Raw genomic sequence first — 18,005 nt, 5'->3', positions numbered from 1 at the left:
TGTATGTACACAGTGACTGCACCAGCAGCAGAATAGTGAGTGCAGCTCTGGGGTATAATACAGGATGTAACTCAGGATCAGTACAGGATAAGTAATGTCATGTATGTACAGTGACTGCACCAGCAGCAGAATAGTGAGTGCAGCTCTGGGGTATAATCCAGGATGTAACTCAGGATCAGTACAGGATAAGTAATGTCATGTATGTACACAGTGACTGCACCAGCAGCAGAATAGTGAGTGCAGCTCTGGGGTATAATACAGGATGTAACTCAGGATCAGTACAGGATAAGTAATGTCATGTATGTACACAGTGACTGCACCAGCAGCAGAATAGTGAGTGCAGCTCTGGGGTATAATACAGGATGTAACTCAGGATCAGTACAGGATAAGTAATGTCATGTATGTACACAGTGACTGCACCAGCAGCAGCAGAATAGTGAGTGCAGCTCTGGAGTATAATACAGGATGTAACTCAGGATCAGTACAGGATAAGTAATGTCTTGTATGTACACAGTGACTGCACCAGCAGCAGAATAGTGAGTGCAGCTCTGGAGTATAATACAGGATGTAACTCAGGATCAGTACAGGATAAGTAATGTCATGTATGTACACAGTGACTGCACCAGCAGAATAGTGAGCGCAGCTCTGGGGTATAATACAGGATGTAACTCAGGATCAGTACAGGATAAGTAATGTCATGTATGTACACAGTGACTGCACCAGCAGCAGAATAGTGAGTGCAGCTCTGGAGTATAATACAGGATGTAACTCAGGATCAGTACAGGATAAGTAATGTCATGTATGTACACAGTGACTGCACCAGCAGCAGAATAGTGAGTGCAGCTCTGGGGTATAATACAGGATGTAACTCAGGATCAGTACAGGATAAGTAATGTCATGTATGTGCACAGTGACTGCACCAGCAGCAGAATAGTGAGCGCAGCTCTGGAGTATAATACAGGATGTAACTCAGGATCAGTACAGGATAAGTAATGTCATGTATGTACACAGAGACTGCACCAGCAGCAGAATAGTGAGTGCAGCTCTGGGGTATAATACAGGATGTAACTCAGGATCAGTACAGGATAAGTAATGTCATATATGTACACGGTGACACAGTAAATACATTTCCCTCTTTTCATGTTGATATGATATATATTACAGAGAATACAATGAGATTTGTTGAGACTTATTTTATTCTGAATTGTCTTTATCTACAAGTGAGGATGTTGTACACGGTTTTCTTCTCAATCATTCTCATACTTCATACAAATTACATGGAATAGAAAAACTTAAATAATTCACACGACGCAGCAGAATGCTGGGGGTGTGGAGGGTCCTTCTCTGCTTCTGTCATCACTGTCCTGTGGTAGAAATATATAAAGTATTATAATTAGATTTTTATGTTCCATGTTTATACTTGGTGCAAAATAATATTTCTATTATTTCCAAAATAATAATTTCTGGAGGCTACCATCCACCACCAGGGGGAGCTCACTACACTACACATGTATACAACTTTATTTATGGTAGAATTTGTAGAGTTATGGTAGAGTTATGATAAATCTTTATATACCATATATCGTGGTATGCAATACATACATGGAGAAAATCCTAACATAGACAGCAGTGGAGCCTATGTCACACAATGGGGGTCATTTACTAAGGGCCCGATTCGCGTTTTCCCGACGTGTTACCCGCATATTTCCGATTTGCGCTGGTTTCCCCTGAATTGCCCCGGGATTTTGGCGCACGCGATCGGATTGTGGCGCATCAGCACTGGCATGCACGCGACGGAAATCGGGGGCGTGGCTGAACGAAAACCTGACGGATTCGGAAAAACCGCCGCATTTTAAAAAAAAAATGTGTCGCGGAGCTTGCACTTACCTTCACTCAGCCCGGCTCGGTGAACTCCAGTGCGTTCCGATGCTTTTCAGCGCAGCAGCGACATCTGGTGGACGGCGGAGGAACTACCTTAATGAATCCCAGCCGGACCCAAATCCAGCGCAGAGAACGTGCCGCTGGATCGCGAATGGACCGGGTAAGTAAATCTGCCCCATTGTCCCTGCCCCCTGAGCAATATTTCTGCGGTTTTTGTAAAGTTCGATGAGTACCATTAAAACTTTTGAGAAACCTATATCTTATAACATATCTCATAGATGGCAGTGGAGCCTGTGTCTCTGTTACTGTTTCCGCATCTCACATAATAATCAACATCTGGACCACGGAAAGACACCAAAAAGTCAGGGCTCCTCCAACACAGCCATGTACTTGTGAAGTCCTGAAAGAACGTTGCAGGGCTCTACTTCTCTGTTGTGAATCCTAGAAGCCCGAAATCTACTCTGACCTATGTTTGGGGGTTCCATGGGACTGGCATTTGGTGGACCTTACTAGGTTCTAACAATCACTATGGTAGATCGGGATCTCCATGGTCCTTCCAAAGTAAAGCCATGAGGAGGAATGGAGGTGCCATGTTCAAACCTGACCACCACCCTTACTTTGAGGAAGTCCCACCTCTCGGACACGTAGCAGCTATTCTTAACATATTGGGGCAGATTTACTTACCTGGTCCTGTCGCGATCCCGCGGTGCGTTGTCCGACGTGGATTCACCTTCTTCTTCCCAATTCACCTGCTTCTTCCTGGTGCATGGGAGTGCTTGATCTTGCGTCACAAAACCTTTTTTAAATTCCACGGTTTGTTCGAATCCGTCAGGTTGTCCAACAGCCAAGCCCCCAATCTTGTCACGTGCAAGCCGGTGCCAATGCGCCAAAATCCAGTCGCGAGCGCCAAAATCCCAAGGCAATTCGGCGCAAAACATAAATATTCGGGAAACCCGATGAAAGTGCGGCGTTCGGACCCTCAGTAAATGAGCCCCATTAAGTCACTACCCTGAGATTGTCACTCTCATTATTGTTGAAATGTGCAGCTCGAAGGATGATTCTGTGAAGGTCCATCATTGGTTGACATCTCTTGGAACAGAAGATCTTGTGTATTGTTGTTGCTTTTATAAGAAACATAGATTCCTGAAAGCAACATATAATCACCAATAATAATATTATAATCTACTCACTCGCGCTGTCTATGCCAGTCTCCCTTGGCAGGTCCCGCAGAGGAAACCGAACACTCCATTAACCATCTGGATTCCACACAGGACAATTTGTATAGCACTGGCCACCATGATGGTGGAGAAGAAAATGACATTAAACTCCACCACATTCGATGGTACGCTGCAGCGGGTCCAGGACTCTCTGGAGAAGAGGTAGCTGCGCTCAAGGCTGAGGAGAGGACACATCATCAGTGCTCGTCACTATATGTCACTGTCTTAAGAAACTTGGTCATCTACCCCCTTCCTTTTGTTGGGCACTTACTCCATAAATTCCCGCTCTACTTTGAAAGGAGTCGTCCAACGTTGTTCTCCATTAAGGAACGTGTAATAACAGCGGGGACCGTGGAGGAGACCCAGCAACGAGGAGATAAAGCCATAGATGGATCCACAAACGGCGACCGCCGCCAAGATGATGGAGACCAACATCTACATAGGGGAAAGACATTCGTCATTCATGCTCTGTACAGTGGGAACAAACTACAATTGTTGCCACTTTAAAACTTGGATGTTGCAGCGGTTACAATAAGACGCAGGACTCAACTGTCTGCATGAAGGCAACATTGCACGCTGGAGCTTCCACCGGCAAGTATGGAAAGAGTATCTACTTTCTTATGCACCGTGCAACCCAACTTGTGCCTACTTTTTTCCCAACCTCCTGATCATACCCCGACTCTGTTGTTAAGTTTTCCTCTCCGACCAGTGTATTGGATGCAAATGGCTGGAATTAGGACCTGGGAAAAGAAAGAGACATTTCAGTATCGGGTCCACCGGATCATCTAAAGATGACTACATCTACGATAGAAAGACATGACCCAAGGTGTACCAGATCATCTAAAGATGACTACACCTACTATGGATAGACATGACCCAAGGTGTACCAGATCATCTAAAGATGACTACACCTACTATGGATAAACCTGACCCAAGGTCTACCAGATCATCTAAAGATGACTACACCTACTATGGATAGACATGACCCAAGGTCTACCAGATCATCTAAAGATGACTACACCTTCTATGGATAGACATGACCCTATGTCTAACAGATCATCTAAAGAAGACTACACCTACTATGGATAGACATGACCCAAGGTGTACCAGATCATCTAAAGATGACTACACCTACTATGGATAGACATGACCCAAGGTGTACCAGATCATCTAAAGACGACTACACCTACTATGGATAGACATGACCCAAGGTCTACTAGATCATCTAAAGACGACTACACCTACTATGGATAGACATGACCCAAGATCTACCAGATCATCTAAAGATGACTACACCTACTATGGATAGACATGACCCAAGGTCTACCAGATCATCTAAAGATGACTACACCTACTATGGATAGACATGACCCAAGGTCTACCAGATCATCTAAAGAGGACTACATCTACTATGGATAGACATAACCCTATGTCTACCAGATCATCTAAAGATGACTACACCTACTATGGATAGACATGACCCAAGGTCTACTAGATCATCTAAAGACGACTACACCTACTATGGATAGACATGACCCAAGATCTACCAGATCATCTAAAGATGACTACACCTACTATGGATAGACATGACCCAAGGTCTACCAGATCATCTAAAGATGACTACACCTACTATGGATAGACATGACCCAAGGTCTACCAGATCATCTAAAGAGGACTACATCTACTATGGATAGACATAACCCTATGTCTACCAGATCATCTAAAGATGACTACACCTACTTTGGAAAGACATAACCCTATGTCTACCAGATCATCTAAAGATGACTACACCTACTATGGATAGACATGACCCAAGGTCTACCAGATCATCTAAAGATGACTACACCTACTATGGATAGACATGACCCAAGGTCTACCAGATCATCTAAAGACGACTACACCTACTATGGATAGACATGACCCAAGGTCTACTAGATCATCTAAAGACGACTACACCTACTATGGATAGACATGACCCAAGGTCTACTAGATCATCTAAAGACGACTACACCTACTATGGATAGACATGACCCAAGATCTACCAGATCATCTAAAGATGACTACACCTACTATGGATAGACATGACCCAAGGTCTACCAGATCATCTAAAGATGACTACACCTACTATGGATAGACATGACCCAAGGTCTACCAGATCATCTAAAGATGACTACACCTTCTATGGATAGACATGACCCAAGGTCTACCAGATCATCTAAAGCACCCAATCATATCCAGTATCTAAATATTTCTACCTTCAGGTACCCCATATAATACTGATATAATAATGATGCCAAGATAACACTGTTAACTAGAGATGAGTGGACCTATAGTTTCAGTTGGGGTTTGGTCATGTGACCTGGATCTATTGCTGGATTGGCGGACGAAGAGTCAATCTGACAAATTGATTCCCCTTGCTACTAGTCATGGTCATGGTGTCCCCCTGTCCAATCACAGCCATGGTTAGTAGCAAGAGGTGCCAATTTATTGGATTGGATGTTCAGCCATCAAAATGTCTGGGTCACACGGCCGAACACTAATTGAAACTATGGATCCGCTCATTTCTACTGCCAACATAATAACCCAATGTAGTTCTCAAGCTCTCCAGAGTGTCTATATAATACTGCCAAATACAGTCCAGATAATTCTGCTATACACTGTACACTGGAGATAAAAATTACAGAACAACGTACAATCACTCAATTTTTTTTCGGAAATAATGTCATCTCCATCGATGAACATGTGATGGAACCACTAGAACAGGGTTTTACACAATACCAAAGTATCAACATAAAACCTTTATTATACATAAACTGTGATGATGATAATTGGAGAAGAGCAATGAATGGAGCACAGAGAAAGATTATTATGACATTTTCTGCAGGTCCCAGCAGTCACCAGTCAGAAGGGAGTCACAGGACCTCAGCACCGGGCACAGGACATCACTAGTCTCTCACACGGCTCTGCTGGGATCTGCTCTGCTCTTCTTCCAGTCTCTACTACAGTTCTGAGACTGCTTTGGGTTTCTTAGCCATAACTTTGTCACCAAGGATTTTCCAAAGGTTTTCTACTGGGTTTAGACTAGGACTCTGGGCTGTTGCCATTTTTCTGTGTTATAAGGAGAATTTTATTGCATGAAAATAGCTGCTGATTGAGTGAGGAACACAAGGAAGGAACCATCTGTTGTTATAGAATGTTCTGCCCTGTAGCTGTATGGGAGGTCCAACTCCTGCTGCAAAAAACATTCCCCAAACCATGACACTTCCTCCACCACCTGTCACTGACTTCTTTACACACTTTGGATTCAGTCTTTCCCCAGTTTGCTGATGAACACAGGCCCAGATGTATTAAACTTTCAATCCTACTTTGCACTAGAAACGTGCAAACTGCTTGTACATGTATTTATAAAGTGTCTGCGCCAGTTTTGTGTTGCAGCAGCTCTGTGTTCGAAGACAGAAAAGTTTGGCGCGTTACTGCTTAGTTGGAGTTTGCAACACATTTAATACAACAGCTCAACAGAATTGTGTCACACTGGGGCACATTTACTTACCCGGTCCTGTCGTGATCCAGCGGCGCGTTCTCCGAAGAGGATTCGGGTCTTCCGGCGATTCACTAAGGTCGTGCGCCCGATATCCACTAGGTGTCGCTGCTGCGCTGAAGTCCGCCGAGGTCCGCTGGAGTTCACCTGGTTCTTCTCGGTGCATGTTAGAGATTGATTTTGCGACACAATTGGTTTTTTAAATTCCGCGGGTTTTCCGAATCCGTCGGGTTTTCCGACGGTCATGCCCCCCGATTTCTATTGCATGATTGCGCCAAAATTCGATTTGGCGCAAAACGGAAAAAAAACGAAAACCCGACGAATGTGCGACCATGGAGCCCTTAGTAAATGAGCCCCATTGTGTATATTAACGGTGTACCAAAAAAAAAAAATTGTGTACCACTCCCCGAGCAGTGCAGGGGGCGCCAGATTATTGAACACCGTGCGCCAGTACTCAATAATCTGCTGCACCCTGCACAGGGAGACTGCACTTAGTATATTTCCACTACTTTTAATAAATCTGGGCCAAAATGTTTCAGATCAAACACAAAAATAAATTAAACTTTTCATCACTAAAACAAACTGTGAAGCACTTCTCCTCTGTCCACACTACATGCTCCTCGGTGGAGGCGAGTCTAATCTTTTGATTCTTTCTGATAACGAGAGGTTTTTTCACTTCAGTCTAGTTGATCGCTGGACTGGCGAGTAATTCCGTCTGCAGTGATGAAACAATTACCCATGGAGATTCTCCGCATTATCCTGTCCTCTCTTACATTTGCCTTTCCCATTCTTGTGGGACTTGAATGAGTTTTTGATGTTGTAAAGATGCAATATTCATCTTCCCTTGCTGTGGCTGATGGGGCTTAACTCTTAAGGCTTCTTTTGGACAACCTACTGCCGCAGGGTTTCCCTCACTTTGGAACATCGCAACATTTTTATAGTGAATACTGGAAAGTTTGGCGCCAGTTACGTTGGGTTGTCCGATAATTAAGGAAAATAGCACCAGAGGTCTGAATAACACCAATAACTTGCAGGGGTCTGAAAGTGTTCTCTAATTTTGATCAGTGTCTTTAACATTTATCTCAGGTACATTTTTTATTCTGTGCTTTAGAATATAAACAATTTATGAAATAAACTTAAAATGCTGATATTTTACTCATTTTAGGAGATATTTAGAAAGGACTACACATTGGGGGTCATATACTAAGGGCCCGATTCGCGTTTTCCTGATGCGTTACCCGAATATTTCCATTTTGCGCCGATTTTCACTGTATTGCCCCGGGATTTTGGCGCACGCGATCGGATTGTGGCGCATCGGCGCTGGCATGCACACGACGGAAATCGGGGGGCGTGGCCGGGCGTGGGCGTGGCCGATTCGGAAAAACTGCCGCATTTAAAAAAAAATAAATTGTCGTTCGGGAATGCGCACTTACCTTCACTCAGCCCGACTCGGTGTAATCCAGGGCATTCCGATGATTTTCAGCGCAGCAGCGACATCTGGTGGACGTCGGAGGAACTACCTTAGTGAATCGCCGGAAGACCCGAATCCACCGCAGAGAAGGCGCCACTGGATCGCGAATGGACCGGGTAAGTAAATCTGCCCCAATGGCCGTGACCTATAGGAAATTGCGTGTTCTCTAATTTTGATCTCTGGTGTACATCCATATATTATTCCAATATAGAGCTTGAAATACAAAGTATCTAATTCTATCTTCTATATAATACGGCCATATAGTGCCAAGGCAATAGTGCTGCCCAGGTTATAGCCTGATATAGCGCCAAAAAACCTTAACAATAAATAAAACTCCCTTACACATCACATGCCGCCATCAAGTGATCACAAATAATTACAAATCAAGTGAAAAGTAGATGATACCAAATCTCTGGGATCTGTAAAGGAAATCTACCCTCACAATCCATCCTGATAAACCAGGGACATTACTCATAGATCCAGGTACCAGGACTGTGGTGTCTTCTTATATTTGTTATCCATGACCTCCTTCCTTCTAATATCAACTTTTAATATGAGCCAGAAGGGCCCCTGGGATGTTACCAGAACCCCTCTGTGCAGGAGCTTCACAGGCTGCTACACTGTACAGGACACTCCCCCCCTCTTTGTGTGAGATCACATCAGGGGGAGCGGGGTGGAGGGGAAGACAGTATTATGGCCTGCGAAGCTACAGCACAGAGGGGCTCTGGAAACACCTCTGGCTCATTTTTTGAAGGAAGGAGGCCATGGATGACAGATATGAGAAGATTACTATGTATGAGTGTCCCTTGACTTTGATGGTAGATTCCCTTTAAGGATCCGGACCTCTCCCCCATTCTTTACCCTTCTGTACTTACCAGTATTCCACTCCCGAAAAATCCCCCCAGATACAGGACTTCAGGGGTGAGCTTCTCCTGGGGGTGACTGACGGCCTCGGTGCTCCACCCGGGGAAGAGCAGCAGCAGGTTACAGATCATGCACAGGGCGCAGAAGGGGTACAGGGAGACCCCGATAAACTTAGCACAGTCTCCTGTGCACATGACTGGGGAGGGGGGGACTGGCAGTGGAAGATGAAGGGGTTAAAGGTGCAGGGATCCCCCGGAGAGCGGAGACGTCAGGGCGGTGGATGAGCTCCGCACCCGCTGCTGCTTCCTTATTACTGCTGCCAAGTGTGAAGTTTGGACCCGAGATAATAGACACCAACACATTGTATCCAGAGGAGGGGACTACAAGTCACAGCACAGCCTCATGTATCTAAGCCAAGCTGATCTCATGTGTGATACTGTCTGCTGAGCTGTGTATCTAATCCTATCCTGTGTGATACTGTCTGCTGCGCTGTGTATCTAATCCTATTCTGTGTGATACTCTCTGCTGAGCTGTGTATCTAATCCTATCCTGTGTGATACTGTCTGCTGAGCTGTGTATCTAATCCTATCCTGTGTGATACCGTCTGCTGAGCTGTGTATCTAATCCTCTCCTGTGTGATACTGTCTGCTGAGCTGTGTATCTCATCCTATCCTGTGTGACACTGCCTGCTGAGCTGTGTATCTAATCCTATCCTGTGTGATACTGTCTCCTGAGCTGTGTATCTAATCCTATCCTGTGTGATACTGTCTCCTGAGCTGTGTATCTAATCCTATCCTGTGTGATACTGCCTGCTGAGCTGTGTATCTAATCCTATCCTGTGTGATACCGCCTGCTGAGCTGTGTATCTAATCCTATCCTGTGTGACACTGCCTGCTGAGCTGTGTATCTAATCCTATCCTGTGTGATACTGTCTGCTGAGCCGTGTATCTAATCCTATCCTGTGTGATACTGTCCACTGAGCTGTGTATCTAATCCTATCCTGTGTGATACTGACTGCTGAGCTGTGTATCTAATCCTATCCTGTGTGATACTGTCCACTGAGCTGTGTATCTTATCCTATCCTGTGTGATACAGTCTGCTGAGCTGTGTATCTAATCCTATCCTGTGTGATACTGCATGCTGAGCTGTGTGTCTAATCCTATCCTGTGTGATACTGTCTGCTGAGCTGTGTATCTAATCCTATCCTGTGTGATACCGCCTGCTGAGCTGTGTATCTAATCCTATCCTGTGTGATACTGACTGCTGAGCTGTGTATCTAATCCTATCCTGTGTGATACTGACTGCTGAGCTGTGTATCTAATCCTATCCTGTGTGATACTGACTGCTGAGCTGTGTATCTAATCCTATCCTGTGTGATGCTGTCTGCTGAGCTGTGTATCTAATCCCCTCCTGTGTGATACTGACTGCTGAGCTGTGTATCTAATCCTCTCCTGTGTGATACTGCCTGCTGAGCTGTGTATCTAATCCTATCCTGTGTGATACCGCCTGCTGAGCTGTGTATCTTATCCTATCCTGTGTGATACTGACTGCTGAGCAGTGTATCTAATCCTATCCTGTGTGATACTGTCTGCTGAGCCGTGTATCTAATCCTCTCCTGTGTGATACTGCCTGCTGAGCTGTGTATCTAATCCTATCCTGTGTGATACTGTCTGCTGAGCTGTGTATCTAATCCTATCCTGTGTGATACTGTCTGCTGAGCTGTGTATCTAATCCTCTCCTGTGTGATACTGACTGCTGAGCTGTGTATCTAATCCTATCCTGTGTGATACTGTCCACTGAGCTGTGTATCTTATCCTATCCTGTGTGATACAGTCTGCTGAGCTGTGTATCTAATCCTATCCTGTGTGATACTGACTGCTGAGCTGTGTATCTAATCCTATCCTGTGTGATACTGTCTGCTGAGCTGTGTATCTAATCCTATCCTGTGTGATACTGCCTGCTGAGCTGTGTATCTAATCCAATCCTGTGTGATACTGTCTCCTGAGCTGTGTATCTAATCCTATCCTGTGTGATACTGTCTGATGAGCTGTGTATCTAATCCTATCCTGTGTGATACAGTCTGCTGAGCTCTGTATCTAATCCTATCCTGTGTGATACTGTCTGATGAGCTGTGTATCTAATCCTATCCTGTGTGATACTGTCTGCTGAGCTGTGTATCTAATCCTATCATGTGTGATACTGACTGCTGAGCTGTGTATCTAATCCTATCCTGTGTGATACAGTCTGCTGAGCTCTGTATCTAATCCTATCCTGTGTGATACTGTCTGATGAGCTGTGTATCTAATCCTATCCTGTGTGATACTGTCTGCTGAGCTGTGTATCTAATCCTATCATGTGTGATACTGACTGCTGAGCTGTGTATCTAATCCTATCCTGTGTGATACTGTCTGCTGAGCTGTGTATCTAATCCTATCCTGTGTGATACTGCCTGCTGAGCTGTGTATCTAATCCTATCCTGTGTGATACTGTCTGCTGAGCTGTGTATCTAATCCTATCCTATGTGATACTGCCTGCTGAGCTGTGTATCTAATCCTATCCTGTGTGATACCGTCTGCTGAGCTGTGCATCTAATCCTATCCTGTGTGATACCGTCTACTGAGCTGTGTATCTAATCCTATCCTGTGTGATACTGTCTGCTGAGCTGTGTATCTAATCCTCTCCTGTGTGATACTGCCTGCTGAGCTGTGTATCTAATCCTATCCTGTGTGATACTGACTGCTGAGCTGTGTATCTAATCCTATCCTGTGTGATACCGTCTGCTGAGCTGTGTATCTAATCCTATCCTGTGTGATACTGTCTGCTGAGCTGTGTATCTAATCCTATCCTGTGTGATACCGTCTGCTGAGCTGTGTATCTAATCCTATCCTGTGTGATACTGTCTGCTGAGCTGTGTATCTAATCCTATCCTGTGTGATACAGTCTGCTGAGCTGTGTATCTAATCCTATCCTGTGTGATACTGCCTGCTGAGCTGTGTATCTAATGCTCTGTGTGATACAGTCAGCTGAATTGTGTATCTAATCCTCTCATGTGTGATACTGACAGCTGAGCTGTGTATCTAATTCCATCATGTGTGATACTGTCTGCTGAGCTGTGTATCTAATCCCATCCTGTGTGATACTGTCTGCGAAGCTGTGTATCTAATCCTATCCTGTGTGATACAGTCTGCTGAGCTGTGTATCTAATCCTATCCTGTGTGATACCGTCTGCTGAGCTGTGTATCTAATCCTATCCTGTGTGATACCGTCTGCTGAGCTGTGTATCTAATCCTCTCCTGTGTGATACTGCCTGCTGAGCTGTGTATCTAATCCTATCCTGTGTGATACCGCCTGCTGAGCTGTGTATCTAATCCTATCCTGTGTGATACTGACTGCTGAGCTGTGTATCTAATCCTATCCTGTGTGATACTGCCTGCTGAGCTGTGTATCTAATCCAATCCTGTGTGATACTGTCTCCTGAGCTGTGTATCTAATCCTATCCTGTGTGATACTGTCTGATGAGCTGTGTATCTAATCCTATCCTGTGTGATACAGTCTGCTGAGCTCTGTATCTAATCCTATCCTGTGTGATACTGTCTGATGAGCTGTGTATCTAATCCTATCCTGTGTGATACTGTCTGCTGAGCTGTGTATCTAATCCTATCATGTGTGATACTGACTGCTGAGCTGTGTATCTAATCCTATCCTGTGTGATACAGTCTGCTGAGCTCTGTATCTAATCCTATCCTGTGTGATACTGTCTGATGAGCTGTGTATCTAATCCTATCCTGTGTGATACTGTCTGCTGAGCTGTGTATCTAATCCTATCATGTGTGATACTGACTGCTGAGCTGTGTATCTAATCCTATCCTGTGTGATACTGTCTGCTGAGCTGTGTATCTAATCCTATCCTGTGTGATACTGCCTGCTGAGCTGTGTATCTAATCCTATCCTGTGTGATACTGTCTGCTGAGCTGTGTATCTAATCCTATCCTATGTGATACTGCCTGCTGAGCTGTGTATCTAATCCTATCCTGTGTGATACCGTCTGCTGAGCTGTGCATCTAATCCTATCCTGTGTGATACCGTCTACTGAGCTGTGTATCTAATCCTATCCTGTGTGATACTGTCTGCTGAGCTGTGTATCTAATCCTCTCCTGTGTGATACTGCCTGCTGAGCTGTGTATCTAATCCTATCCTGTGTGATACTGACTGCTGAGCTGTGTATCTAATCCTATCCTGTGTGATACCGTCTGCTGAGCTGTGTATCTAATCCTATCCTGTGTGATACTGTCTGCTGAGCTGTGTATCTAATCCTATCCTGTGTGATACCGTCTGCTGAGCTGTGTATCTAATCCTATCCTGTGTGATACTGTCTGCTGAGCTGTGTATCTAATCCTATCCTGTGTGATACAGTCTGCTGAGCTGTGTATCTAATCCTATCCTGTGTGATACTGCCTGCTGAGCTGTGTATCTAATGCTCTGTGTGATACAGTCAGCTGAATTGTGTATCTAATCCTCTCATGTGTGATACTGACAGCTGAGCTGTGTATCTAATTCCATCATGTGTGATACTGTCTGCTGAGCTGTGTATCTAATCCCATCCTGTGTGATACTGTCTGCGAAGCTGTGTATCTAATCCTATCCTGTGTGATACAGTCTGCTGAGCTGTGTATCTAATCCTATCCTGTGTGATACCGTCTGCTGAGCTGTGTATCTAATCCTATCCTGTGTGATACCGTCTGCTGAGCTGTGTATCTAATCCTCTCCTGTGTGATACTGCCTGCTGAGCTGTGTATCTAATCCTATCCTGTGTGATACCGCCTGCTGAGCTGTGTATCTAATCCTATCCTGTGTGATACTGACTGCTGAGCTGTGTATCTAATCCTATCCTGTGTGATACTGCATGCTGAGCTGTGTATCTAATCCTATCCTGTGTGATACTGTCTGCTGAGCTGTGTATCTAATCCTATCCTGTGTGATACTGACTGCTGAGCTATGTATCTAATCCTATCCTGTGTGATACTGCCTGCTGAGCTGTGTATCTAATCCTATCCTGTGTGATACCGCCTGCTGAGCTGTGTATCTAATCCTATCCTGTGTGATACTGCCTGCTGAGCTGTGTATCTAATCCTATCCTGTGTGATACCTCCTGCTGAGCTGTGTATCTAATCCTATCCTGTGTGATACTGACTGCTGAGCTGTGTATCTAATCCTATCCTGTGTGATACTGACTGCTGAGCTGTGTATCTAATCCTATCCTGTGTGATACTGTCCACTGAGCTGTGTATCTAATCCTCTCCTGTGTGATACTGACTGCTGAGCTGTGTATCTAATCCTATCCTGTGTGATACTGTCCACTAAGCTGTGTATCTTATCCTATCCTGTGTGATACTGTCTGCTGAGCTGTGTATCTAATCCTATCCTGTGTGATACTGTCTGATGAGCTGTGTATCTAATCCTATCCTGTGTGATACTGCCTGCTGAGCTGTGTATCTAATCCTATCCTGTGTGATACCGCCTGCTGAGCTGTGTATCTAATCCTATCCTGTGTGATACTGACTGCTGAGCTGTGTATCTAATCCTATCCTGTGTGATACTGCCTGCTGAGCTGTGTATCTAATCCTATCCTGTGTGATACTGTCCACTGAGCTGTTTATCTAATCCTATCATGTGTGATACTGTCTGCTGAGCTGTGTATCTAATCCTCTCCTGTGTGATACTGTCTGATGAGCTGTGTATCTAATCCTATACTGTGTGATACTGCCTGCTGAGCTGTGTATCTAATCCTCTCCTGTGTGATACTGTCTGCTGAGCTGTGTATCTAACCCTATCCTGTGAGATACTGCCTGCTGAGCTGTGTATCTAATCCTATCCTGTGTGATACTGTCTGATGAGCTGTGTATCTAATCCTATCCTGTGTGATACTGTCTGCTGAGCTGTGTATCTAATCCTCTCCTGTGTGATACTGTCTGCTGAGCTGTGTATCTAACCCTATCCTGTGAGATACTGCCTGCTGAGCTGTGTATCTAATCCTATCCTGTGTGATACTGTCTGATGAGCTGTGTATCTAATCCTATCCTGTGTGATACTGCCTGCTGAGCTGTGTATCTAATCCTATCCTGTGTGATACTGGCTGCTGAGCTGTGTATCTAATACTATCCTGTGTGATACTGTCTGATGAGCTGTGTATCTAATCCTATCCTGTGTGATACTGTCTGCTGAGCTGTGTATCTAATCCTCTCCTGTGTGATACTGTCTGCTGAGCTGTGTATCTAATCCTATCCTGTGTGATACTGTCTGCTGAGCTGTGTATCTAATCCTATCCTGTGTGATATGGTCTGCTGAGCTGTGTATCTAATCCTATCCTGTGTGATACTGTCTGCTGAGCTGTGTATCTAATCCTATCCTGTGTGATACCGTCTGCTGAGCTGTGTATCTAATCCTATCCTGTGTGATACTGCCTGCTGAGCTGTGTATCTAATCCTATCCTGTGTGATACTGACTGCTGAGCTGTGTATCTAATCCTATCCTGTGTGATACTGTCCACTGAGCTGTGTATCTAATCCTATCATGTGTGATACTGTACCCTGAGCTGTGTATCTAATCCTATCCTGTGTGATACTGCCTGCTGAGCTGTGTATCTAATCCTATCCTGTGTGATACTGTCTGCTGAGCTGTGTATCTAATCCTATCCTGTGTGATACTGTCTGCTGAGCTGTGTATCTAATCCTCTCCTGTGTGATACTGCCTGCTGAGCTGTGTATCTAATCCTATCCTGTGTGATACTGTCTGCTGAGCTGTGTATCTAATCCTATCCTGTGTGATACCGTCTGCTGAGCTGTGTATCTAATCCTATCCTGTGTGATACTGTCTGCTGAGCTGTGTATCTAATCCTATCCTGTGTGATACAGTCTGCTGAGCTGTGTATCTAATCCTATCCTGTGTGATACTGCCTGCTGAGCTGTGTATCTAATGCTCTGTGTGATACAGTCAGCTGAATTGTGTATCTAATCCTCTCATGTGTGATACTGACAGCTGAGCTGTGTATCTAATCCTATCCTGTGTGATACTGTCTGCTGAGCTGTGTATCTAATCCCATCCTGTGTGATACTGTCTGCGAAGCTGTGTATCTAATCCTATCCTGTGTGATACCGTCTACTGAGCTGTGTATCTAATCCTATCCTGTGTGATACTGTCTGCTGAGCTGTGTATCTAATCCTCTCCTGTGTGATACTGCCTGCTGAGCTGTGTATCTAATCCTATCCTGTGTGATACTGTCTGCTGAGCTGTGTATCTAATCCTATCCTGTGTGATACCGTCTGCTGAGCTGTGTATCTAATCCTATCCTGTGTGATACTGTCTGCTGAGCTGTGTATCTAATCCTATCCTGTGTGATACAGTCTGCTGAGCTGTGTATCTAATCCTATCCTGTGTGATACTGCCTGCTGAGCTGTGTATCTAATGCTCTGTGTGATACAGTCAGCTGAATTGTGTATCTAATCCTCTCATGTGTGATACTGACAGCTGAGCTGTGTATCTAATCCTATCCTGTGTGATACTGTCTGCTGAGCTGTGTATCTAATCCCATCCTGTGTGATACTGTCTGCGAAGCTGTGTATCTAATCCTATCCTGTGTGATACTGTCTGCTGTACTGTGTATCTAATCCTATCCTGTGTGATACTGTCTGCTGAGCTGCATATCTAATCCTATCCTGTGTGATACAGTCTGCTGAGCTGTGTATCTAATCCTATCCTGTGTGATACCGTCTGCTGAGCTGTGTATCTAATCCTATCCTGTGTGATACTGTCTGCTGAGCTGTGTATCTAATCCGATTCTCTGTGATACTGTCTGCTGAGCTGCGTATCTAATCCTATCCTGTGTGATACTGTCTGCTGAGCTGCGTATCTAATCCTATCCTGTGTGATACTGTCTGCTGAGCTGTGTATCTAATCCTATCCTGTGTGATACTGCCTGCTGAGCTGTGTATCTAATCCTATCCTGTGTGATACTGCTGAGCTGTGTATCTAATCCTATCCTGTGTGATACATCCTGCTGAGCTGTGTATCTAATCCTATCCTGTGTGATACTGTCTGCTGAGCTGTGTATCTAATCCTATCCTGTGTGATACCGTCTGCTGAGCTGTGTATCTAATCCTATCCTGTGTGATACTGTCTGCTGAGCTGTGTATCTAATCCTATCCTGTGTGATACTGTCTGCTGAGCTGTGTATCTAATCCTATCCTGTGTGATACTGTCTGCTGATCTGTGTATCTAATCCTATCCTGTGTGATACTGTCTGCTGAGCTGTGTATCTAATCCTATCCTGTATGATACTCTCTGCTGAGCTGTGTATCTAATCCTATCCTGTGTGATACTATCTGCTGAGCTGTGTATCTAATCTTATCATGTGTGATACTGTCTGCTGAGCGGTGTATCTAATCCTATCCTGTGTGATACTGTCTGCTGAGCTGTGTATCTAATCCTATCCTGTGTGATACTGTCTGCTGAGCTGTGTATCTAATCCTATCCTGTGTGATACTGTCTGCTGAGCTGTGTATCTCATCCCATCATGTGTGATACTGTCTGCTGTCCTGTGTATCTAATCCTTTCCTGTGTGATACTGTCTGTTGGGCTGTGTATCTAATCCTATCCTGTGTGATACTGCCTGCTGAGCTGTGTATCTAATCCTATCCTGTGTGATACTGTCTGCTGAGCTGTGTATCTAATCCCATCCTGTGTGATACTGCCTGCTGAGCTGTGTATCTAATCCTATCCTGTGTGATACTGTCTGCTGAGCTGTGTATCTAATCCTATCCTGTGTGATACTGCCTGCTGAGCTGTGTATCTAATCCTATCCTGTGTGATACTGTCTGCTGAGCTGTGTATCTAATCCCATCCTGTGTGATACTGCCTGCTGAGCTGTGTATCTAATCCTATCCTGTGTGATACTGTCTGCTGAGCTGTGTATCTAATCCTATCCTGTGTGAAACTGTCTGCGGAGTGGTGTATCTAATGATATCCTGTGTGATACTGT

General features: G+C 44.7%; 1 protein-coding gene across 1 annotated transcript; it reads right to left on the bottom strand.

Moving 5' to 3' along the window:
• Positions 1-1,178: 1,178 nt before the first annotated feature.
• Positions 1,179-9,279, bottom strand: LOC140125782 (transmembrane 4 L6 family member 5-like). The gene is made up of 5 exons (XM_072144649.1): positions 8,983-9,279; positions 3,773-3,838; positions 3,370-3,533; positions 3,072-3,276; positions 1,179-1,364 (listed from the first exon to the last, which is right to left on the bottom strand). The coding sequence occupies exons 1-4, from the start codon at positions 9,163-9,165 to the stop codon at positions 3,081-3,083; spliced, it is 609 nt and encodes a 202-aa protein (XP_072000750.1). The 5' UTR covers positions 9,166-9,279; the 3' UTR covers positions 1,179-1,364; positions 3,072-3,080.
• Between the last annotated feature and the right edge of the window lie 8,726 nt (positions 9,280-18,005).

The sequence above is a fragment of the Engystomops pustulosus genome, chromosome 4 (assembly GCF_040894005.1).
Source record: "Engystomops pustulosus chromosome 4, aEngPut4.maternal, whole genome shotgun sequence".
Lineage (NCBI taxonomy): Eukaryota > Metazoa > Chordata > Amphibia > Anura > Leptodactylidae > Engystomops > Engystomops pustulosus.
This window is presented reverse-complemented; position numbering and strand designations above follow the sequence as displayed.